Raw genomic sequence first — 26,120 nt, 5'->3', positions numbered from 1 at the left:
CATCCCCCTCCCCGGAAGGCTCACAGCTTCGGTATTAACCCTTTGCTTTTATCCCCAATTCATGGTTTAAATTGGATGCATGAACAACTTAAGGTAAAGCGCCACTCAGTTGGCTGGTTTTGTGTTTTGTGTATCTTGGGCTGCTTTACAAGCTGTATGGACAAGAATGTGGAAGAAACATAGGTATCCAGCTCAGTGGGCTGCACACAGCCCCTATCCAAAACAACCCCTCCACAGCTGAGTGTGGGATCTTTGAGTACCTAAAGAACATGATCCAATACTGTTCCTGCCACTTTCAGATTATTTAAAAATCTTAGAAGGAGATTGTAATTTCACTACAAGTCTACATGAGTGAGCCCTCTCTACTCAACAGTGTGTTGAACTCAATTCATCTTAAGTCAAATAAGAAAGCAACCCAGTAGTATAGATATGCATGAGTGAGCAATTGCCCATCCCAGCTAAACAGTGTGGATGCAGTGTTTTTATTTATTTGTGGGGGGGAAAAAAAGGAAAAATCATTTCATTCTGCTCAGGCACAGCTTCTCTGACTGAAGAGATGACCCTGGCATCAGCTTCCTGAATTGAGATAATCTACACTGTCAGCTTATTACAAGATTGGCATAAACATGCTAGAAAAATGACACCTTGTCTTAATCATTCTTTTCTCCTGAGGAAGAATTTTTCAAATAGATGTAACCCCAAGCTAGGGCTTCATAATAGTAACTATATTCAAGTTCAAAGCCCTGTGTAAAAGTCAGTTAGGTCTTCTGCTCCCATGACAGTGGACCTTGCACCAAAAATATGCTTAGGGTCAATGTAAGTAAATGCATGTGTGAGAGAAAAGTTTTTAGTGATTAGTGAGCATTTAGTTAACACTAAAAATGAAACCCACACCACCTCTCTGGGATGCAAAGTCATTTCTGAAGATCTCTAAAAGTGGTGATTCCCCAATTACTGTCAGTAATTTATTCAGAGGTGGGTATTTTATACATAATTATACTGTACTGAAGAGGAAAGGGTATTCTTAAGCATTCATAGCACAGTTTATATTTTATCAATACTGTGAAATCCTTCTTAATTCCTGCCACTGAAACAAAACAGTCTTAGGTGAGAATTAGAAGAGAGTTGAGAAAGGCCAGGAACAAAAGAGGAAGATTCTAATCATAAAATAACCAAATGTCCTAATTTTTAGCATCTCAAGGGACCACAGGCCATTCAATCACACATCCTGGAGCTTCAATTTCATATATAATGACAGCTAACATTGACTGAGCATTTGTTAGGCGTCAGACAATGTCCTAAAGTATTTTCATGGATTATTCCACTCCATACTTACTATGACAATCTGGGGCAGATTTTTATTCTCCAAATATTTATTGAGCACCAATGATATGTCAAACACTAACCTAAGTGAGGATATTGCACAGATCAAAATGCACAAAAATGCCTACATTCTGTAACTTACATTCTAGTGCAGCCAGGAAACAGTGGAGCCAGGATTTAAATCCAAGAATTCTAGCTACTGTACTATAAAATTATTATAATTTGTAGGGGTCATAAAATGCAACCTCTTTTGGAGACCAGTGAGAATCTCATAAATCATAACAGTTAAATATGAAACAATTGGGCGATGTTTGTGTTCTTCGACTGATTATCAATGGATTGCTGAGATTGTGCTATTCTTGCCTGGGACAGTCTGAGCAGAATCTGAAACTGAAAAGACATGGCATTTGGAGTCAGCATATATGAGTTTGGGTTCTGACTCTGTATGCTTTGGGCAAGTTGTTAAATTTCCCTGAGCCTCAATTTTCTCATTGGTAAAATAGAGGACTTGAAATAATAGGATTTAATTCATTGTGTTGCAGGAGCTATTAAATGAGATATTATAAATAAAATAATTTGTAAAATTCCTGGTATTAAATAAAGTATTTTTATTATTTGCATTTACAGACCCTCAAACCTGGGCAATAAAATATATGAAGATATAATTTAAGTCATTTAAGAATGTGCAATCCTGTACTTTATAGAGGCAGAATTGAAGCCTCTTCAGTATGTGGGTACACAGAGGGGAGCAGTACAGAGAGAAAGAACAGAATGGGCCTGCATTATCCAGAAGCACTATTTGGCTCAGCCTGACTAGAATGCTGAGTTTCCTTTGCCCAAGAAGACTGGCCTTTTTATCCTGTTACTAGCTTTGTTTCCTGTGGGTCTTTGTCCTCAGAATACCCATGTCATCCAAAGCCCATATAAAGCAAAGATAGCTGAAAATCACAAACCAATTTATTCATCAGGGCATTGCCTGGCCTGGCCACTCTATATCTGGCACATTGGTTTCTTCTAGTTCCCAATCTTTGATTCTGCTTTCTTTGCTCTTTGTTTTCCTGTCTTGTCACTTGGTGGGGAGGCACCCATTGTTAAATCCACTTAGTTTTACCTACTTTCTATGTGTACAGCTCCCAAAGGCATTCTTTTCTTGGCCAAGAAGTGTGTAGGATTCAATTCCCCTCAGGCCATGCCTTGCTCAAGTGATCACTCAATGTGATTCCTTAAATTTGAAAATTAACCAGCTATGGTTCTTCAGGATGTTGGTCATCCAATTCATTTGGTGTCTTCCATGTCTGATTTGGACTTCATTCTAGAGTTTCCAAAGGTTATTTTGAACCTCAGCATAGAGAGGCAAATGAGCGCACAGACTCAAAGACCTAATTCTTTGTATAATATATGAATTCTCAGAAGTTTCTTACTATTGCAATTTAAGTATAAATATGAAATCAAAGCTTCTGGGAGCCACACTCAATTTTCATGCATAAAAATCCAAGTTATCACAAACTCAGTGGCCTAAAACAATACAAATTTACCATCCTACAGTTCTGTAGGTTAAAAGTCTGACACAAGGCACGGAGGTCTCTCTGAACGCTCTAAAAAAAAAAAATCCAATATCCATTTCCCAGACTCATTCAGCTTCTGAAGTCACCTACATTTCCTAGCTAATGGTCCTCTTCCTCTGCCCTCCAAGTTAGTAATTCTATGACCATGCCTCCTTTGTTACACCGCCTCTTGAACTCAGTCTCTGACCTTAGCCTAGAGAAGTTCTTCACTTTTAGGGATTCAAGTGATTAGGTTGGACTTACTTGGATAATCTAGGATAACTTCCCTGTCTCAAGATCCATAACCTCAGTCACATCCACAATGTCTCTTTTGCCATGTAAGGTAACATATTCATAAGTTTTAGAAATTAGAGTATGAATATCTCACAATCCTCCTTCTGTACCCTAAAGATTCATGTCTATTCCACATGTAAAATATATTCACTTCAAATATGAATATTCTCAACCCATAATAGTGTCTACTCAAAGTCCAAAAATCTCATCTAAATCTCATCAGCTTTTTGTCAAATGTTTCCATTTTATCAGTGATCCCTTACATTTATAAGAAACATTTTATCAAATGGTTTGATAAAGGCATTCTGAGGCATTTTTACTGAAAAGACCAAGTGTGATTTTTGTCTTTTGTTTTCTTGTTTTTTGCAGATCCATTTGTCTAATGTATGCAATTTCAATCTTTCTATTTTGGGTGCAACTTTCAGAGTATACAGTGAAGGTCATCACATGGTTGTCCTATATTCTTATATTCTAGACTGGTGTTAATCACATATAGAGGACAAAGTTAAACATGAGACTAAATATTGTGTCTCTAAGTATCTCAAAATTTTCCATATGTTTGTAATCCTAAAAAGTCACAATTCATAGATGATTTAGGTTCTGATTTTCTGGTTAGCAGTTTTAGCCAACACAAAGACACAAACACAGATACATACACCCGTACATACTAATATACACGTATTCATCAAATAACAGTGGAGACTTGAAAATCGTATAATTTAATAGAGTAGCTAGTCCAGTGTCTTTATGGTCTTAGAAGTTTAATTTTATTTCTACCTTTATAAATGTACCTTTATAGAAAAAGTATTCCAAGATTAAAATTAATTTCAGATTTCTTGGCAATTTCTTTCCTTTACTTGCATTTGCTCCTCAGTAAAATGAAATACTTTCATTGTAATAAGATTATCCAACAATTTTGGGTCATTCAAACCAATTAATGTTAGAAATAAAACATATTAATAGTGAGAACAATATTGTAACACCTCACAAAGTGCATAAACTTACAATAAACTTGGCTGAGCAGACAAAGTTATTTGATAAGCTATAATAAATATTCTGGAGATGACCAAATAAGAAAGACATGCTTACTTACTGAAAACTATGGCAATGCTATGTTGTATAAATAAAGATAACTTTAAAATTTTTATTTAATGATATTTTCAATAAGTTACATTTACAAGGGTTCATGTTTTCTTAGTCATTGTTGCTTTGAAGAAATTTTTAATTTGTACTGAACAAAATTTCTTTTCTACCGAACCTGAAAAAAATGACCTGAGAGAACTTTATAATAAAGTTTCAATTTTGTTATCAAAGCTGTGTGTGCCAATTTTTCATTCAAAAAAGCATCATCATGATGTCATTTTTAATAATCAAATATGGAATCAAAAACAATCAGCAACAATAAATAACAGTGATCCCTTGCATTTATAAGAAACATCATAGTTTTAACATTTATTGACCTAGACATCTCCAGCAATAATTAATCATGAATTATTCATAGCAGATAAAAGATCTCTAGTTATCTGATGGGATCCCAATCTGCCCTCTTGAAATATTTGAAGCCTTCTGGCATTGTGCCCTGTGGAGGAGCTTGGTTCTTCCAGCTATTTGAGTAATAAGAACATCCTGTATTTCAGTGAACAAAAAAACCACCCTCCTATTCTGATGAATAATGAAGGAAATCTCTGCAACCCAATATTTTAAACATATTTCATCATTTAAAAATTCTGGCTTAGCTATATATTTTCCTTAGTGTTGACATGCTAGGACTTTTAGGTTTTTAAAAAGCTTCTGAGTTTTGCTTTTGGGGCTCTTCCAGGTCAAATTTTTAATGTACCCTCCCTTTCCACCAAGGATATTTAGCACGCTTCACATTTTTCACATATTAAACATTGTGCTCTTCTGTCTTTCTTTACAATTTTCATCTTCCTCTCTTAACTCCTCCTTCGCATACTGCTGGGCCTCTAAGGCCAAATAAGAGGTTTTAAGATGAAATCATAGGCAGAATTTGGAATAGAAATATTATTTCTAAAACTGAGTGACTAACGATGTAATTAATATGTCTATAGGATCTTTTAGGAGTTTAATAATAGTTTCTTTCATTCTAGTTCTTCATTTTTTTCTAGCAATGTTTCAAGTGATTTAAAGTACTTTTCATAGATACTGATTAATCCAAATGAGTGTTCCTAAGTAACAAGGAGGAGAGGACAAGGGAGAGAGAAAGGAAGAAAACATTTGCTGAGCACCTACAACTGTGCTTGTCATTTTGTTCACAATTTTCAGAAGACTGTGGATAAGAGTAGACATTGGAGCCAAACTACCTGAGTCTGAATCCTAGTTCCATTGGAATCCCATCACTACCTATATGACCCTGGGTAAGTTATGTACTTACTTTGGATCTCAATCTCCTCATCTTCAGCAAAGAGATAAGAATAGGGCAAACACAGAATATTTGTGATGATTATATGAGTTCATATGTGTAAAGTCTCATGGCAGCGGTTGGCTTATAGTAAATGATATATGAACATTAGCTCATTATTATGATTGCTGATTATTATTATATCTCATTTGGTTTGGGTTCATAACAGCCCTAATATAAGATGACTATTTTCATCAGCATGTTACTGGAGAGGAGACTATAGGGCTCACCAAAGTTAAAGAAGCTGACCACTCCCACATTTAATAAATGATCTATGTGATTCCAAACCTGCTATTCTGCCACTGAAAGGAAGTGAGGACTGATGAGTCACCTCTGAAAGTTTAAAAAGGCCTTTCCTGTGACAGAATCATCAAAATCATAAAAGCCCCTCTTCCTTCTTAACCATCATTTAGTTCTTGTACCTCTCTTTGATCATTTTGCTGTCTTTTTAACTTTCTTGTTTTATGGCCTCATTGGAATATAATTAGTATCCAACAAGACTGTATGTACCTAATTTTTATATTTTGATGAGTTTGGACATATGCATATACTCATGATATCATCATCTCAATTAAGGCAATACAAATATCCAACACCTCCAAAAGTTTCCTGTGTCCCTTTGCCATATTGATATTAAGAGCACTTAACGTGAGATATATCCTCTTATAAATTTTTAAGTGCACAGCACCATATCATTAATTAAAGCCACTATATTGGAAAGCAGATATCCAGAACTTACTCATCTTGTATAACTGTAACTTTATACACATTGAACAATTCCCCATTTCTCTTTATTGTCATCCCTGGCAACCATTGTTCTATTTTCTGATTCTACAAGATTGACTATTTTGGCCAGGTGCAGTGGCTCACACCTATAATCCCAGAACTTTAGGAGGCCAAGCTCAAGGCTAAACTCCCTGAGTCCAGGAGTTTGAGGCCAGCCTAGTCTACATAGTGAGACCTCATCTCTACAAAAAGTAAAAAAAATTAGCCGGGTGTGTTGGTATAGTCCCAGCTACTTGACAGTCTGAGGTGGAAGGATCACCTGAGCCCAGGAGTAAAGGCTTCAGTGAGCCATAATCATGCCCTGCACTCCAGCCTGGGTGACAGAGTGAAACCTCCCAACTAAAAAAAAGATTAAATTAATTTTTTTAAAGATTGACTCTTCTATTTGCCTTATATAAGAGGAATTATGTAGTATTTATTCTTCGGTGACTGTCTTATTTCACCTAGCATAATGTCTTCCAAGTCTATCTACGTTGTTCCAAATGGCAGAATTTCCTTCTTTTTTAAGGATGTATAATATTCCATTATATATATAGATATATACATGCACAACATTTTCTTTATCCGTTAGTCAGTCAATAGAAACATTTGATTCATTTTCATAGCTTAGCTTTTATGAATAATGTTCAGTGCACATGAGAGTATAGATATCTCTTTGAGATCCTGGTTTCACTTCTTTCGGATATATACCCAGGAAGAGAATTACTAGATCGTATGGCAGTTCTATTTTTAATTTTTTGAGGAACCTCCATACTGTTTTCCACAGTAGTTATACCACTTTACATTACCATCAACAGTATATAAGGGTTCTAATTTCCTTTCATTTTTTGGCAGCACTTGTCATCTTTTGGGGTTTTCTTTGTTGGTGTTGGTGTTGCTCTTTCATAACAGACATTCTAACAGGTGTGAAGGGATAGCCCACTGTGAGTTTGATTTGCGTTTCTCTCATGATTAATGATATTGAGCATCTTTTCATATACCTGCTGGCCAATTTGTATGTCTTCTTTGGAGAAATGTTTATTCGAGCCCTATGCTCATTTTATTGTTTTTCTCTGTTGAGTTATAGGAGTACCTTGTGTATTTTTAAAATCAACCCTCTTTCACACATATAGTTTGTAAATATTTTCTCCCATTCTTTGGGTTGTCTTCTCACTCTGTTGACTGTTCTCTTTGCTGTGAGGAAGTTTTAGGTTTGATATAATACCACATGTCTACTTTGCTTTTGTTGCCTGTGCTTTTGGTGGCATAGCCATAAAACACTCAACAAACTAGGTGTAGAAGGAATGTACATTAACATAATAAAAGCCTTATCTGCCCAACCCAAGGCTAACACCACACAAAATGGTGAAAAACTAAACGTTTCTCCTCTCGGATTAGGAAGGAGACAAGGGTGACCACTCTTAACACTTCTGTTCAACATAGTAATAGGAGTCCTAGCCAGAGTAATTATGCAAGAAAAAGAAATAAAAGGCATCCAAATCGGAAAGCAGGATATAGTCATATATATATAGCAAACCCTAAAGACTTTACCAAAAAGACTTTTAGGACTAATAAATGAATTCAGTAAGGCTGTAGGATACAACTTACAAAATCAACATTCAAGAAACACTTGCATTTCTATATACTAATAACAAACTGTACAAAAAAAGCAATTAAGAAAATAATCCCATTTACAATAGCATCAAAAAGAATTAAAAACTTGAAAAAAGTATTTAACCAAGGAGGCAAAAGATTTTTACACTGAGAACTATGTTGATGAAAGAAATCAAAGAAGGTACAGATAAATGGAAAGACATTCCATGTTCATAGATTGGAAGACCTGCATTGTTAGAAATGTCCATACTACACAGTGATCTACAGATTTAATACTATTCTCACCAAAATCCCAAGGGCATTTCTTACAGGAAAAAAAAAAAATCCACAATGTATATGGAACAAGAAAAGACTCAGAATAATCAAAGTGATTTTGAATAAGACCAAAACTGGGGCAATACATTTCCTGATTTCAAACTGTATTATAATGTCATAGTAATCAAAACAGCACGATATTGTCATAAAAAAGATCGAAAGATAAATGGCACAGAATAGAGCCCAGAAATAAGCCTACACATATATGGCCAATTGATCTTCAGTAAGTGCACCAGGAATACACAATAAGGAGATAATATTCTTTTCAATAAATGGTGTTGAGAAAACTGAATCCGTGTGCAAAAGAATGAAATGGAACTCCTGTCTTATACCACACACAAAAATCAACTCAACATGAATTAATGACTTAACCATAAAACCTGAAACTGCAAATAAAATTCCTATAAGAAAACATAGGGAAAAGCTTTCTGATATTGTTTTTCCCCTTTTAATTCCAACATTAATAACATATGTAAATTGCTATGAGGAAAATATTATAAGTAAGGCGAAAAGATGTTTTGCTCCTCCCCATAAAAGTCCCACCAAACTTATAGCATATTAGACTTATTGGCTTCCTAAAGATCCCCCCCACAAGTATTTTCCACTGATTTCTCTTCCTCCCATAAATTTCTATAGCATTTATGGCCTGAAAAAAATGGCTAAAACTTTGTCATGTATATAATTTATACAGCTAAACTGCACATAACTCAAGATATAAATTTCAGATAATAAATAGCTTTTCAGATATCACTGAATGGTGAGCTCGATTCATTCTTGATGTCTTTCTTTCTCTATCCTTCCCCAGTTGTCTCTTCAAACAGGCCCAGAACATGAATTGAGTCAAAAAGCAATCATTCTAAGATCTGTAGCTTAGTTGTATGCGTGTCATACAATTGACATTTTATTTAGATGAATGTCCTAGTTTTGATAGTGTATTGTGGCTGTGTTAGATGTCATCACACCATAGTAGGATATCTGTAAATTGATAAATGGGAGACATAAGAAATCATAGGTTAAATGTTGGGACCTGAGGATTGAAATGTACTCTGCTTCTGATTTTACTTCTTTTGGAGCACTGCTAAAAAATAGATTCAAGATACAAAATATTTGAATGGAAAAAAGTCCTAGGCATTAGAACAGATAACTATTATTCATGTTACCATGTGTGGTTGAGTCTTCCTTTAAACATCTAACTCAACATGTGTTGCCAAATGACTAGGATGCTGGCTCAGTTGTCAGGTTCAATTGTAGTTTATGGGATTCTTAGTGCAAAAAGAAGTCAACTACTTTTCAGACAAATAAATATTCACAATTTTTTATTCTTACTTTTTTATATTTTGGCTTTACCTCTTAAATTACTGCCCAATGACATAAAACAAGAAATAATTTTTTGAAAGACTTAAAAAACAGGAAATGCATCATTGAGAAAAAGATGTTATCTTTGTACCTAAACAGTGGAAACTTATGAACTTTTCTCAACACTGTAGTTCTTTCCACACTACCATTGCATAAATTTTATAAATGCCACTGTCAAGGAGCAATTTAAAATTGTTTTTTCCAAATATTAGAGAAATAAAAATTATATTACTTTAACTTGGTTTTAAATAACACTTACTCTATGGAGTATGGTGTCAATAAACTCAAGGTTATGGGTTTACTTAGCTTCTATCAGTAGAAAATTTAGTATCATGGCCGTAGACTATATCTTTAACCACCAGACACCCCCAGCAGTTTAGTCCAACCTATTCAATTTACTCTCAAACAGCTCAAAATATCAATTTAAAAAACAAAGTCCACAGCCGGGCTCAGTGGCTCAACCTGTAATCCCAGTACTTTGGGAGGCCGAGGTGAGTGGATTGCCTGAGCTCACAGGTTCGAGACCAGCCCAGGCAACTTGGTAAGACCTCGTCTCTACAATAAAATAAAAAATAGCTGGGCATGGTAGTGCATGTCTGTACTTCTGGCTACTTGGAAGGCTGAGGTGGAAGGATCGCTGGAGCGCAGGAGGTCGATGAGCGTGCATGCAACTGCATTCCAGCCTGGGCAAAGGAGTGAGACTCCAACTCAAAAAACAAGCAAGCAAACAAACAAACAAAAAAACAAAGTCCAGCAAGTCACAATAGTTCAAACTTATGGTTAAAAAAACACAAAAAACAAAAAGCAAAAATAAAACAAAAACAAACAAAAACCTTACTCTATTATAATGTAAATGAAAAATTTTCATTTTAAGGAACCATAGAAAATCCTTTTGTGTGCTTTCTCCCAGAGAATATTTTTTTGACTCAGTCTACTCCTGCTAGAATTTTAACTTCATGAGAAAAGAGAGTTTGTCTGCTTTATTTATCACAACAGTACCAATACTTCCAACAGTGCCTGGCACTCAATGTATAGAACATGCAGTTCACCAAAAAAAAGAAAAAAAGAAACAAAAAATTGCTGAATACACTTATCTCAAATGGAAATTGAGTACTTGGCAAGTTTAACACAATAATTCCCAAAATGTGGTCCCTAGGATGATAGCATCAGGAATATCTAAACACTTGTTAAAATACAAATTATCTGACCCTACTGCAAACCCACCAAATCAGAACTTCTAGGGGTGGTGTTCTAAAACATATATTTTTACACGCTCTGCAGGTGACTCTGAGGTACGGTAAAGTTTGATGTTTACTATTTTAGCCCAATGAAGAAAACCGTTGCCCAAACTCAGCTCTGATTTGCAGCAGCAGTCTCAAGTCACATAAATTCAGCCATCTTGTACAAAAGTATACATATGTATCTTAGAATAAATCCCTGGAAAATGAGTTTCAGCATAGAGTAGGTATTTGAGCTATTAGTGATTGATCACTGTTACGCACTTTATGTAGCAACAAACCTTGAGTTCTAAGAAAAGTATGGGAGACAGAAACAAAAGATGTAGAATACAATATCAAGCAAGCAATTATGACTTTAAAGCTTGCCCCAGTTCACCATTTTTTATTGCATATCTTTAAAACAGAAGTTATTTAATGAACATGAACGTCATGTCATACGGTGTTAATGTCCCTACAAGAACAGAAAAAAGACCTATGTTTTTATTGACCAGCTGTAAGTTATCCAAAGAATGGCATAATTTCTGATCATTTCAATAAGCTAAATAATATCAAAGTAGAAAATTCTATGATTCAGTGAGGACATCAAGGGCCTATAATGTTCCAAAATAAACATATTTCCAGATGACAGAAAGTGAGAGGGATAAGGCTGGGTTGAAAAGACTCCTGACAGGCCAGGAGAATTTATTAAATCTAACAAAACAAAATTGAAGAGGATGAAAACAAACCTCTATATCTGGGCTAAATTCACACACACTGCAAAAGGTATAGATTTGAGAAGATCTGGCTCAGCAATAGCATACATTTAAAAAACCAAACCAAAACAAAAGCCTACGTTTGCAACCCCCCCTCCCAGCCTACGTTTGCAACCCCCCCTCCCATGAGCCAACATCATGTTCCCCATCACCCTGAAAGCAACAACGACCTTTGGATGCCTGAGCAGAAGGAAAGTATCTAGAAGCAAAACCACACTTGTGCTCTGATCTGCTCTGGGCAAACCACATCTGAAACTTCTGCCTTCTAGACCCACACTTGATGGAGATTACAGTAGAATAGAAGAGCAAGAATGATGACTAGAAACCATGATCTCTGTGACATAAATGAAGTAAATCTTTGTAGCTAGACCATGGGAAAAGGACTCAGGCATGTGAGTTGAAGCATGCTAGTTATCTTCAGATAAGTGAAGAAGGATTTATCATGTTCTGTGTGACTCTAAGGCGATAAAGTTAAAGTCATTGAATAGAAGCTACAGAAGAGTCTTTGGTTCCAACAAAAGTAAAGCAGGAAGAATCATTGTGATCATTTAATGTGTCAGTTTGGCTGGACTGTAGTATCCATTGATTCAATTAAATACGAATGTAGGGGTTAAAAAGAGGGTAATATGTAGAGGTAGTTAATACCTATAGTTAGTAGAGTTTAAGTAAAGGAGACTACCCCTGTAATGTGTGTGGGCCTCATCCATTCTTTGGAAGGACTTGAGTGCAAAAACTGAGGTTTTCTAGAGTGGAAGAAATTCTGCCTCAAGTTGCAACATAAACTTCTGCCAGAGTTTCCAGCCTGCTAGTCTGCCCTACAGATTTCAGTCTTGCCAGCCACCACAATCATAGGAGACAATTTCTTTAAATAAATGAATGAATGGATGTGTGTGTGTGTGTGTGTGTGTGTGTTTGTGTTTGTGGATCCTATTCATTGTGTTTCTCTGGGGGAACCCTGACTGTTAGAGTTGTACAAGGACAAAATGATCTCCTTCAAACCATGTTGTGTTCCCATCACTGGAGACATTCAAGTGTAGGCAAGGAAACCACTCGGGTTATAGTAAGGAGACCATTTGAAATATGTGCCTCTTCCTACAATTAGAAAACATGTGTCAAGCTAGACCACAGTCTTACTCCATTCATTTATTAATTAAGACCTATTATGTGTCAAAAACTTTGTGAGATTCTGGAAATATAATGACACACAGAAACAGTTACTGAGCTTTTTGAAATATACATGGAACCTGGACTATGAGCAGGGTACCAAACCAACCATTCTAGAATATAAAGTTGGTGCTCAATATGTACTTGTTGAATGAGTAAAAACATGCTTTACAATTGTAAGTAAATATACACACTTAGGCATACATGTACATATATGTTATTTGAGAAATCTTTCTATCAAAAATATTAAATTTGGTTTTTTGTTTGTTTGTTTGTTTTTGAGTTGGAGTCTCACTCTGTCACCCAGACTGGAGTGCAGTGGCCGCTCCCAGCCACTGCAGCCTTGACCTGCTGGGCTCCGGTGATCCTTCCGCCTCAGCCTTCCAAGTAACTGGAATTACAGACATGCGCTACCACGCCCGGCTGATTTTTTGATTTATTGTAGGGATGAGGTCTCGCTGCCCAGGTGGGTCTCGAACCCACGGGCTCAGGCAATCCACACACCTCAGCCTCCCAAAGGTGCAGGATTACAGGCTGAGCCACAGAGCCTGTCTTAAATTTGTTTTTCAGGCAGAGTCTCTCTAAGTTGCCCAGAGTCTTATACTTCTGAACGCAAATGACCCTCCTTCCTCTGCCTCCCAAGTAGCTGGGACTTCAGGCATGTACCACTGCACCTGGCTTAAATGTTTTAAAGCTTTAATTTTTAGCAAGAGGCAGAAGGATTGCTGGAGCCCAGCAGATTAAGGCTGTGGTGGCCGTGAGCATGCCACTGCACTCCAGCCTGAACGACACAGTGAGACTAACTCGGAAAAAAAAAAAAAATTTTTTTTTGGCAAGAATAAGCTTTGAAGATCAAAAAATTATATAACATATGTTTCCCTCCTCACTAAAGAATGTTATTTTCCTAAACTCACTTTGCTTCACCTTCTTGCCTCCTGACTGCCCCCTTTACATACTGATCCTAAAAAAAAAAAGACTCAATGCTATTCATTTGACATACAGTATTTGAAACTGCAAATTCCTAAAGCATAAAAATGACAACCTCTGGATATGCTGCAACATTCCTACCTGTTACGTACTCCATGGAGAAACATGAACAGTCAACTGCCGGACTGAGTGTATTCACCTGGCCTCCAGTGATGGACAATTAGAAAACTTACCAGACAGCTTTTCCAAACATAAACAGTGAGGAACACAAGGGGAAGAACTGGATAGATTTCAATAATAAGAGAACCTTAACATTAAGCCCATATTTGTCTCACACTTGTAGTTTTACAAAGTACCTTCAAAACCATAATTGCTTTTTATCCTACCTGCGTCACTGTCAAAAAAACAGAACAAATGAATGCATCAGCGAACAGATGAGTAAAAAGAGATATAGATGGGCTAAAACTGAGGTTAAACCCAATTTTTACAGTTATGAATTGTGTTTTTTTTTATTAGATCATAATGACAGGACATAGTGCATAAGCTATTTGGATAACAACAAGAAATTTGTTCTTTAGCAAAAGCTGATTCATCAGTTTGTTTTTTTTAATACCTGATCCAAGGCTGTAAGAAATGGAAAACTACATTACAGGGGAGCTTACATATGCTGAGAATCTTGGCTATACTGATTCACAGCACATCAGGTACTCCCAGGGAAACTTGCCAGGCATTGGTTATCCATTGGTTACTAGGAATTTCTTATAAAAACAAAATTTATCAGGTTATACAAGATTCATATTATAAAATTCTAATAATCATCTCCTTGCCTAACACAATGCTCAGGAGAATGTAGGAAAAAAATGAATGTTACTAAATGAAAGCCTTTAGTAGCAAAGTTGCAAGAGCCCTACATAAAGTCATAAACTGGAATTCTAGACTTGGCTCTAGCACCAACAAGCTGGGTGATCTAGCCACAGATCTCTCTCATATATATATATGAGATATATATATATATTTCTCATATGTATGTACAAGTTTTACATATCTGTTTTTTTATGTTGAAATTACCTAGTTCAGGTTGCCTTGCCTTTACTGTATAACAACTCTTATTTTTCATGGGATGGAAGAAATTATGACTGTTTTTCTGAAACCTCATCCATTTTCAAAGGCAGCTGTAGCAACAGAGATGCATTTGCACTGGAATTTTTACTTCAAGGCCAGTACCACCTTGAACATTTAGCTGATTTCCCCAAACCCATAAGTTGGAGAAATACCAGGAATAAAAAGGGGAATTACAAGGATGATTTAAAATTTTCTTCACTCTCCTTTAAGTTATCCCTTTTCAGTTGCCAAGAAAACAAGTCAAGAACAAAATGGAACTGATAACTGGCTGGTATTTAACTACAGAAACAATAGTTCAATGAATAAATCAGCCATCGAAATAAAGGACAATGGAATCTTAGTAATATATTTCAATAGAGAAAAGCAAGGAAAAGATACGTCTTTTTGACTTTGAAAAACAGTCCTTGATATTATTTTGTTTTGTTTTTCAGTGTTGTCCTCTCCTTAATAATAATTTTCTTAAGAGAAAAGCCTTAATTAAGAATTGATCATTGCCAGCCAACAAAAATATTTAACCATCCACCATAAATAATTGATTTTAATTTGTTTCTTTTCTTTCTTTACTTTTCCTTTCTTTTCCTGTGCTCTCTTAAGCAACATTCCTTATCTTTGCTTTTCTTTTGGGGCATGCAAGAAAAGTCAGTGATAACATAAATTGCACAGAGTACTGGCCTTCATACATATCTATAGGCATACACCTGCAATTTGAAAACAACCTTTCATTGTTCTTGTGGTGAAAAAAACAAATGACAATCAACTTATTTAGGCTGGTTTGCTTTTCTACCTTTGCAGGTAAAGGAAGATGTAAATTCTGGAAAACCACAAGTAACCATATCACTGCATTTTATGACAACAGAGATGCTATTTTTTCTAGTTTCATTCAAAATTGTCTTAAGACCACTTCCCTCCCTTTGGTTGAATCCTTTAAAAAAAAACCAATTATTTTTCTAAGCACCAACTACACAAGAGATCAATGGACCTCATATTGGGGAACCCTTCAATTTTTTTGTTATTATAGAGATGTGGTGTACAAGCAAGGGTTAACCACACAAGTAGGTAAAGTTTGGGACCCCTAAACACGTGTATGTGTGTGTGTGTGTGTGTGTGTGTGTGTGTGTGTGTGTGTGTGTGAATAAGCTCTACTTAGTTGTTAATTGAAATTGAAAACAATTGAAGGGAACCCTTCAATGTCAAGAAACAACTAAGAAGAGCTCATTCACACACACACACACACACACACACACACACACACACACACGTGTTCAAGAGTTCTGCACAAATCTGGACAGAGGAAAATATAAATTGCCCTTCTTCTTACCTGGACTAATGTTTTTAGAAAATTTATCACTAGGATTAGATAATCTTATCTCTCCATTCCCATTTTCATTGCAGCATTATTCACAACAGCCAAGATATGAAAACAACCTAAAAGCCTATCAACAGACAAATGATTTAAAAAAAATTTTTTTTTTACTTTAAAGATGTGGGGTACAATTCAGGTTAGGTATACACATGTTCATTATGCAGGTACCCTTGTGGATGAGGTGTGCCCCTCCCTCCCCTGGCAGTTTCCCTCAGTTGCCAATCCCACTTCCCCTCCTCTGGCAGTTTCCGCTACTGCCAATCACTTTCTTATAGTATTATGATAATTGTTCAAGGTCCGCTTATGAATGAGAACATATGGTACTCTTTTCTTTGTTTCTGTAATAGATCACTGCGTATACAAATGATTTTTTTAATGGGGTACACACATACACAGATACAGACACACACACAATGAATATTACTCAACCTTAAAAAAGGAAATGCTGTCATCTGCAACAACACTAATGAACACAGAGGACATTATGCTAAGTGAAATAAGCCAGTCCCATAAAGATAAATATTACATGATCTAATTTACATGTTGAATCTAAAAAAAGTTGAATTCATAAAATTGGAGAGTAGAATGGAGGTTACCAGGGGTTGGGGTGGGAGTCAACAGGAAAAGAAGAGACATTGGTCAAAGTGTAAAAGTTTCAGTTAGGCAAGAGGAACAAGTTCTGGTGATCTGTTATTATATACCATGGTAAGTGTAGTTAATAATAAAGTAGCCTATATTTCACAATAGATAAATGAGAAAATTTTAAATGTTCTCACCACAAAGAAATGATAAACATTTGAGGTGATGGATATGCCAATTAGCCTGATTTGATCATTCCACAATGTATAGATGTATCAAAACATCAAACTGTACCACATAAATATATAAATTATTTGTCAATTAAAAATAAAATGAAACTTATCAAATAAACTTGATTGATGGTGAAAAAGTTATATAATATTAGAACAATGATGCCCCAAAACCTGAAGACCTTAAGTAGGAAAAAACTGAGTTAAAGGACAGTTGTCAGTGTTCACATTCCTGTGGTGTGTGCAACTGCAGCTATTTCTCTTATTTGTGGTCCTGAGGAGGACCTGAGGCATAGGTATTATTGGAGTCACAGATAAACTTGTTATATCTTCCTGAGGAGTTCATTTTAGTCACTGATTTGGGGGGGAAATTTTTTTTATACTCAAACAAACATAGATATATTGCAAACTAATTGTAAATTTTGCATATATTTCATAGAATTACTAAAACATGCAAAATAATTACATGATTATGAGATGCTTACATACCCCACACCTCCTAATTTTTTCTCTTCTTCTTTTAGAAGTACTTTGAAAACAATGTTTAAGGAGTATTACACCACACCATGAAGTCTAAAGGAAGGGAAAGAACTGGTGTATAGCTACTTAAGAGCAAGTTATAAAAAACAAAGGATTAGTTCTATAGCATAAGGAAACTGACCTACCCAAGATGCTACTGATGTCTGTTTTTTTATTTAATACATATGAAATTTTTAAATTTAATATATATGAAATTTCATAAACATATCCCAGCCATAAAGTATGCAAATACTTTAAAGCAGTTTATTTTAAAAGTCACATTTAAAATCAGAATTGTCCCTGTCCCACTTGAAAATAAAATTAAAAACTTTTTATAATGGCGAGAGGAAAAAAAGGAGGAAAAAATAAATCACTTCTCTTTGTGTCACAGAAAAAAAAATATCATAAGCTGGTTTGTATTTGGCACTCAATTCATAGCCCAGCAGTCTGAGTCTATGAACTTAAGCCTTCATGGATGAGTGCATCAATTGGCTTTTGAATTAGAGGATAGCATTACTCAATTAACTTTGAGACTAGCCCTTTCAAGAAATATAGTTAGCTATGACACATAATATTTCAGTTCTAGTATGAGAATGTCAACTGTGAGACTAAATTTAAAATTTTAGTTGTTTTTCTATCAGCCTCTCCCACAGTCACTACAAATCTGAAGAATATGAATACAGGATGCATTTAAATAAAAATGTGTGTATTCTAGGTTTATTGGCAGGTCTTATCGCTTTAATTACGTGGAGCCTGTCAAAATATAGGCTGATGCACACAAACAAAGAAATTTCTGCCCTGCGTGCCACACAATCAGTGCTTTACCCTTAGACAGTGAAGGTAAATGTTTGCCCTGCTGGGGCAGGAGAAGATGGAAAGGGATGGCCCTACACTTTGTAACACCCTCACACTATATATTACATACACACATCTCTCACAGGCCTTATCAGTGCTCTTAGTAATTAGCTCATTATTAAATTTTGTCTCTGCTGACACTCCTGTGGTCAAATTGTCAAAACCAAAAAGTTCTGGTAAATGTTAAATTCTGTTTTAAATAGAGAGGGCCTATCTAATACTTGGGCTTAGGGGGTCATCTACTACTTACCAGGAGCTTCTAAGTTTAAGGGTGTTAATTTATTGATGACAGTAATGTATTTCTGGCTATTTTTTTCAAGGTTGGTTATAAGCCATAGGAAGTATTGATGTGATCATCAGCAGTCAAGCTGTAATTGACATTAACCAGACTCTGAGCTCAAGAGAGAGAATGAGTGTGTGTGTGTGTGTGTGTGTGTGTGTGTGTACACATGTGCATGTGTGTGTGTGTTTGTGTGTATGTATTGAGGGTATGCTGAGTAGGGATAGAGTTTTCACCTTATGAACTGTCTGACTTTTTGTGAAAATCAAAATACACACTTAAATGCAAGTGTATCTTTGATGATATGTTTTCACTAGAGAATTATCAAGTTAAAATAAGCATATGTCAAAAAATGATAATACTATAAACTAATGCTTAAACATTTGTTATGTACCAGGTGCTGTTCTAAAACACTTACAGGTGATAAATCTACTGTTCTAAAACATTTACAGGTGATAACACATTCAATTCTAGTAACAGTTGTGATAGGCACAAGCTGAAGACACTGAGGAGTTAATTCCTTGCCGAAGTCACCAAGTTCACACAGCTAATAAGGGACAAAATTGGGAGTCACGTGGTCACAATGTGATGCCAGAGCTCACACTCTTGATTCCAAACTATACTATTCTCTATTGGCAAATGGGCAATGTGGTCTTATTTAGCTCCAATTCCAATGTGGTGTTGAGCATAAGGAAAAGCGAAGGGGACAAGTAAGACTTGAAACCTCTGAAGCAATTCATACAGACCCATGACAAATCAGAGATGACGCTCAGTTTCCACCTTTCTGAGATGTCAAGCTGGCTCCCTGGGGGTATTTCCCCTGCTGAGTGTCTAGGGATAAATTAGATGTGGGGGCCCACGGGAAGGTCATGGCCAGTCTTGAGAGGCATTTGTGTCAGTGAGGCTCTGAAGCTACATTTCAGCAGACAATTGTCTCCCATGCATAGGTCAAAACAGTGCTTCTTTTAAAATATGAGTTGTGGTTACAGGTCCCAGGGAAACAGTTTAATGTTGAAATAGGAAAACATTGTCCATAGCTGACAGAAAAATGGCAATTGTCAAAGGTATGTGGTCTGTCATTGTCATTTTCATCTAAATGAAAATAAACACAGATAGTGGGATGTATTAAAGGTAGATAGAGAAACCAGTCCAAAGAAGATTTGAATGTTAGAGTTGGGAAGGAACTTAGTGAACAAATTCAACCTTGCATTTTACATAAAATAAAACTAAGATCATCAGAATTTTATCTCTGTGTGCAGGTGTTATCTTCAGCTCTGGGTATAAGGAATCATCCCTAGGAAGAGAGTATAGCGTGAGAGTACAAGAGGATGATATATAGAGCCCTGGAAGCCTTGACTTTTGAGAAGAGGGCAGCCCAGGAAGACAGCTGGTTAGGAGAAAGGGAGAGGGTAGCAAGAAAGTTAAGGTGTGATACCACAGAAGCCTGAGAAGGAAGGTCTTTAGGAATGTGTAAGCAGCTACATTAACTAATGGAAAGAGGTCTAAAAAGATGAGAGCTGGGGAATGTTAATTAGGTCTGTTAGTTATTGTTCGGAGGTGACCTTAGCAAAAAAAACAGTTTCAGTCACGTGGTAACAATGGAGGATTGCCGTGTTTTAAGCTATGAATGAGAGATTCTAAAAAAAGTTAAGACACTAAGGGCAGAACCCATATTCAATAAGCTTGAAGAAAAGAAAAGATGGAGCAGTCGACAAAGAAGTAATTGAAACAAGTTGGGGAAGGAAAAAGGAAATGGGGGTCTAAACTCTGGCTGTTGGACCCTCCTTAATAGGAGGTGATACCCAGCTGGCTCTGAGACAGTGAAGATGGGAAAGAGATGGATATACGTACAGCTAAGTGCTTCTCTCAGCTGAGTTTTAATTTTTTATGTTTAACTTTGTAAACCATACATACTTTATTTTAATAAATGATGTGAGGTTAAAAAATCCCCTATCCTTATTGCCTGTGGTAAGTCTGGAATGAATGACTAATAAACAGCCAGCCCCAGGCCCAGACCCTGCACTCACAAAACTCAGACATGCTCTTTGCTGGCAGCACATGCCTTCTCCCACAGTCCCTTCCCTTCATCCTCCACTCACTGGAACGGCTTCCTCATTCTCCAGATCCTTCTACCAGCAACAGAAATGAGGTTCTCACGCCATTAGGAAACACTGAGGAGATTAACAGGGAGGAGTTTAACTATCTCCAATCCTATGAAGGTTGGCAGTTTCTTAGCCTTGCCAACTATCTATTTTCCTTGCTTGGTTTCTGCCAGAGGCAAGAACAAACAGCAAACAGAAGAAAAGGGTGGTAGAAGGAAAGCACACTCCTAAGAAAAATTAAAAGGAAAAAAAAAAAGAAAAAAGAAAACTCAAGAGGGAAAATTACTACTGAAATTAAACCAGAAAGCAGGTTAGGAAAGATAGTTTGGTCACAGAATTAAAAATTGCTTATGTGTGTTTGTTTAAGATTATGTGGATTACCTGATGTATTGGATTATACAGATTATTTTCAAACAGGTTTCCCTCTAAAAACATGAGCCCACTAGATATCTGTCTGAGTCCTTTCCTGAGGACGGAGAGCTCCGCGTGCAAAGTCAACTAATGGTTCTTTCCTTTAGTAAGAGACCAAGGCAACATGTTGCCTTAAAAAGCCATATTACCCTGACATTTGAGCAATATTGACTTTAGCCTGCCTTAATTACAGATTCTAAGATATCTTTTTCAAATCGGATATTATGTGCATTTTTACTTCCAACATTTCACCCTTAATCTTAAAGGACTGCTAGCCTTTTCTCAGGTGGAGAATAAAACAGCCTCTGAATTACCAAATTAACCAGAATTTGCTAATTCAAATTCAAAGCACTGACAATAGCTGTGCTTGAGGGCATGCACTCCTAAAGTTTTAGGAGTCACCCCAGGATTTTAGAAGTGTTGGGCAATAATGCAATTCCATTTCTGATAAAGATATATTTACTTAACAAGTCTTTATTAAACACCTGACATATGCTTGACACATTGGACTATTTGCTGAGAATATTAAAATGAATGAGATATAAAATCAGCCCCTCAGAATCTCATATAAACAGAAAAGAACAAATATATTTTTTAATTACTATGATTTGATTTCTTTGGAGCTTATTAAAAATTTCTTTCTCAGAATGCCAAGGCCTATGATATACCCATTGCCTTGTGTGTTATCAACAAATAAGAAAGGGAAACATAACAGTTGATTATGCAAAATAAAAGTTGTAGATAAAGAGAAACTTCTTAAAAAAACAACAAAAGAGAAGATGAGAAACGTCAACCACCTACTTACCCAATCCCAAGAGGCAGTAACAAAGACACACACACACACACACACACACCACAACTACAACAAAAATCTTACCTGACTTGCCCACGCCTGCTCTCCCAAATATTGCCAGTTTGACTTCTGCACTTTTAGCCATGATGGGTGCTGGTAGACAATTTACTGTTGTTAAAATTAAGATCCCGAGCAAATCTGTTTGGTTCTAGCCTTTGGATTCACCATTTCATTGTGAATCTTAGAAGAGTCCACAATCTTTAAACAAAAGAGATTTGGGAATTCATAAGTGACTGGAAATGAACTGATAATTATTAAGCATCTACCATAAGCCAGCAACCATCCACTTTCTCAATATTTTATAATTCAATTTTCACCACTATCTTGTGAGAGGGTTATAGTCACTTACTATAAATGTTTATCTAATAAATGGTAGATCCAGAACTTGAATTAGATCCAGTTAATTCTAAAATGTGCATTTTCACACACAATAGCATTTTCTAAAGTACTTCCTTAAGAAATTTTTTTTATGAAGGCATTGATTCTTGGTAGTAATTGAAAATAAATACTTGAAGTATGTGAATACATACATTTACCATTCCTGTAAACATTCGCTGTACAAACATGCACATGTAGAAAGTGACTTTGGACCTTATTTGCTTTGGGGTTGAAAAATATACATTCATATTAGTCAACTTCATTTTAACACAATTCAATTTTGCATTTCAAAGTTAAATTTTATCTTATTTCATAGTAGGTTACATGATCAAATCATATGACAGATATACATGCTCCAGGAATTGATATATAACATCCAGATTATATTTTTATATTTTGCTGGGTATTATGCCCTGGCTCACAGATGATGAATACTATGCCCCAAGTTCTGATTCCTTTTCTATGACAACCTCAAGTAAATTGGTTCATAGTACTGTCCTAACACTTAGGAAATGGCATTAGGTACTATGTAAGCACATCATATATATAGGTTGGTATTTTAGAAATGACATCTAGGTTCTTAGCATTACAGAAATGTAAATTTGGAAAGATCCTTGGGGATTAGCAAAGAAATCCTCCCACCACTGCAAGAATTTTAGGACAAGACAATCATTCTGTACCTATTTACCACTTCCATGTGTGAGAGGTGAGATCATTACCTCTGAAAGCTGCTCATTTCTCTTATTAGGAGAAACTGTCTTTCTTATATTGGTCTGTAATGTCTCCCTATCACTTCTCATTTGTCTGGGTTTTTTTTTGCCATGAAATGACGCAAAGCAAGTCAATTTTTTCCTTCATTGAGAACCCTAAAAGAAGTCAAGTATCATTACCACATTGCCACATCCTAGCCTTCCACTTTCTAGGAAAAAGGGACTCAGCCTGTCCACTCATTCTTCATGGGATGCACATTCTTGTTTATGTTTTGTTTTGGGTTTTTTTGACCTCACTTCCTTTTTCACCATAAGCAACAGTCTCCCCAATATCTTAATCACTCGAAAAATGTAGTCTCCACTATGTTCTACTTTGAGATATGACCTAACAAACAGAACCAGTGTAAATTCCCTGAGACTGGTCTTCATGATCCTTTATCAGCACACGCAAGTTGTACTGTAGCACAGACTCTCATTTTAAGGCTCACATCATGGACTGCAGACTCCCCCATTCTGAACTTCTGCAATCTGTAAACCTAAATACCAGACATCACTTTCACCCATGTTAAAACTTAATCAGGTCAATCTTCATAATTTATCTACTTTTTCAGTCTATAAAGATATTTTTGGAACACAAATTTGTTATCTAAACATGTTAACTGTTCTTGCCAGACTTTTGTCTTCTACAAAATTTTTAAAAAGAACTTCTTGAGAAAGAAAAAAGTGAAAAAGCTTTCTGATAAAGTATTTCTACAAAGACATTAACATGTAATTGTTTTCCTCATTAATGTATTCAAGCTATTGACCTGTATCTAACGAATTTTGTATTTACTGATTTACAAAGTGCCAGAGCTTCCTCTGAAGGAAAAGGTCAACATCAGTTTTTGTTTACTTCCTCTCTAATAATGAAAACACATCTTATTAATCATTAATAGTACAAAAACCAGAAACTTAAACATCTGCAAGTTGTCCAGTCCCGTACTTTTGGCTAAAGATAAAAGGATTTCTTTATTTGTCATTTTATATGCGTTCATTAAGAAAAAGTTCCAATGTTTCAGGTTCAGTGCTTCATTACAGAAGCATAATATATTGAGATATATTAATTATTTCAATTATAAGTGGGAATAGATGCTGGCAAGCACTTCTTTGAAACATAGAACATGTAAGTGTCTGGAACTAATATAAACAATAATCTGCTATTTCATGCAAACTGATCATACCCGTGCATATAAAATTCAAGTAATTATCTTTCTGATTAATGTTTCATGAAAGTAGTCATCAAATATGATTTTTTTAAGTTAAATATTTCAGTAACTCCCAAATGGCCTAAGAGGCATAGGAATTTTACATAAGAAAAAAATTATGGGGTTATTTTTTCACTTATAACCTAATAAAGATATAACTGATTATTGTCAACCTAACGTTATGTTTAGAAAAATCACTTTAAGGAAGACACTAAAATTGACATAAGTGCTTCAATATTTTTTCTCACATGAATATGTGAAAAGTTACATTTGACAAGAGAAACAACAAAAATAGATGTGCAATTGTTGTAGTAACTGTTGCCAAGTTTCTGATGTTCAAAATATTACATAGTCTGAGAGCTTCCATAACATTAATCTAGGAAAACTCATTTGTCTTAATGTTGTGCTGAAATATTCTGACTAGGACTAAGCACTGCCGTTCACTTTTTATGTGGACAGTGCTTTATTAGAACAAAAACTTTTCAGCTCCTATTGCTCCTAAAGTCGCACCTAAATATTTAGATTAAAGGTGTGGTGTTTCTTTTTGCTAAACACAAAGCAATTAAAGGAAAATTTAGAAAAAAGAAACAAAGCTAGCCTCCCAATCCTGTATTATTATTAATGCGTTAATTGATTCATTGCACACTTATGCTAAGCATTTACAAACAAAAGTAGATGCCTTTGAGGAGCTTATACCGTTAGACCCCTGACATTTAGATCACTAATAACCTTATTTATTTACTTAAAGACAGGCTTCATCCTTAATAAATCATTGCCAAGACTATATTTATCAAGGTTCATGTTTTTTCCTCTTGGGGGGACAACAACAACAAAAAGCAAGATCTTTATAAGGTAATCATGTCTATAACTTCTGTTTTTATGGTCTCATCAACATCAAGTGTGGTCGTTTAGGGAAGCAAAGACCCTAGTCTGGTGGTGGGAACGAGATTTCCTTTTCTCTTTTGGCCTCCTCTTCCCTGGCTCTGAAATCAAGTTTTCCAGGTCTCATTACCAGGAATTCTCCCTCATCTTACCACTACGCAGCACCCACACGATGAGGATAATTGTACAAGCCCCTGGGTTCTAGTGTTGCTCTGAAATCAACAGGTATCTTGCAGAGATAAACAGGTCCATGGTGGACCTCAGGTCATTTGCTTTCACCTAAGTGAAAAGGCATTCTCGGTCTCAGCTAGGAAAAGCGCTGTCAAGTCTGGGTGCTGGCGTTCACATCTCTCTCTCAGCGAACCCCAAAACCGCGCTTTAAGAGGGACCCAGTGACCGAGAGGACTGGCTGAGAGGCCGAGCGCTCAAGGGCTTGGAACGGGTCTGCAGGAAATCTTCCCGAAAGAGCCACCTGAACACGTGCGTGACACTCACCTGTTCACACTTTCCAGGCCGCGAGAGCCGCTGTCCTCTGCAAGTTCGGAATCGGTCCCCCGAGATCGCGAAGCCCTCCCACGCTGCGCAGCCCGGCCTGCAGGTTGCGGTTTAGAGTTGCTGGGCTGCGATCGCGGGTGGGAGCCGCCGCAGCAGCAAGTGCCGGCGGCCGGGCGGGGGTCTCCTCCCTCGCGCTCGCTCCGACTAGCGGCCGAGGGACTGCGGCAGGACGCGAGCTCAGCCCGGCCGAGGCCACCGCGCTCCGCCGCCGGGATGCTGCAGTGCGGCGCCGCGGCGCCCCCTACTGGGGTCAGGGCCGGGCTCCTCCCGCCGCGCTGCCTCCCAGGCTGGAGAGCTGGAAACGCTGGTCCTGAACCAGCTGCACC

The 26,120-nt window shown here is 36.5% G+C and overlaps 1 protein-coding gene across 4 annotated transcripts in view; it reads right to left on the bottom strand.

Moving 5' to 3' along the window:
• RERG (RAS like estrogen regulated growth inhibitor) overlaps nucleotides 1-25,828 on the bottom strand; it is a 124,162-nt gene extending 98,334 nt beyond the window's left edge. For 3 of the 4 annotated variants that reach the window (XM_008056107.1, XM_008056108.1, XM_008056117.1), the window contains exons 1-2: nucleotides 25,735-25,828; nucleotides 22,050-22,223 (exon numbers count right to left, since the gene is read on the bottom strand). In XM_008056107.1, coding sequence (XP_008054298.1) covers nucleotides 22,050-22,110 — 61 coding nt within the window. In that variant the 5' untranslated portion in view covers nucleotides 22,111-22,223; nucleotides 25,735-25,828. Of the gene's footprint in view, nucleotides 1-22,049; nucleotides 22,251-25,734 lie in introns of those variants that run through there. The other variant, XM_021711384.1, reaches the window with a different exon arrangement.
• Nucleotides 25,829-26,120: the final 292 nt, after the last annotated feature.

Source organism: Carlito syrichta, unplaced genomic scaffold (assembly GCF_000164805.1).
Source record: "Carlito syrichta isolate Samal-C Ts95f unplaced genomic scaffold, Tarsius_syrichta-2.0.1 Scaffold83018, whole genome shotgun sequence".
NCBI lineage: Eukaryota > Metazoa > Chordata > Mammalia > Primates > Tarsiidae > Carlito > Carlito syrichta.
Note: the sequence above shows the minus strand (reverse complement) of the source record. Positions and strands in the feature narration are given on the sequence as shown.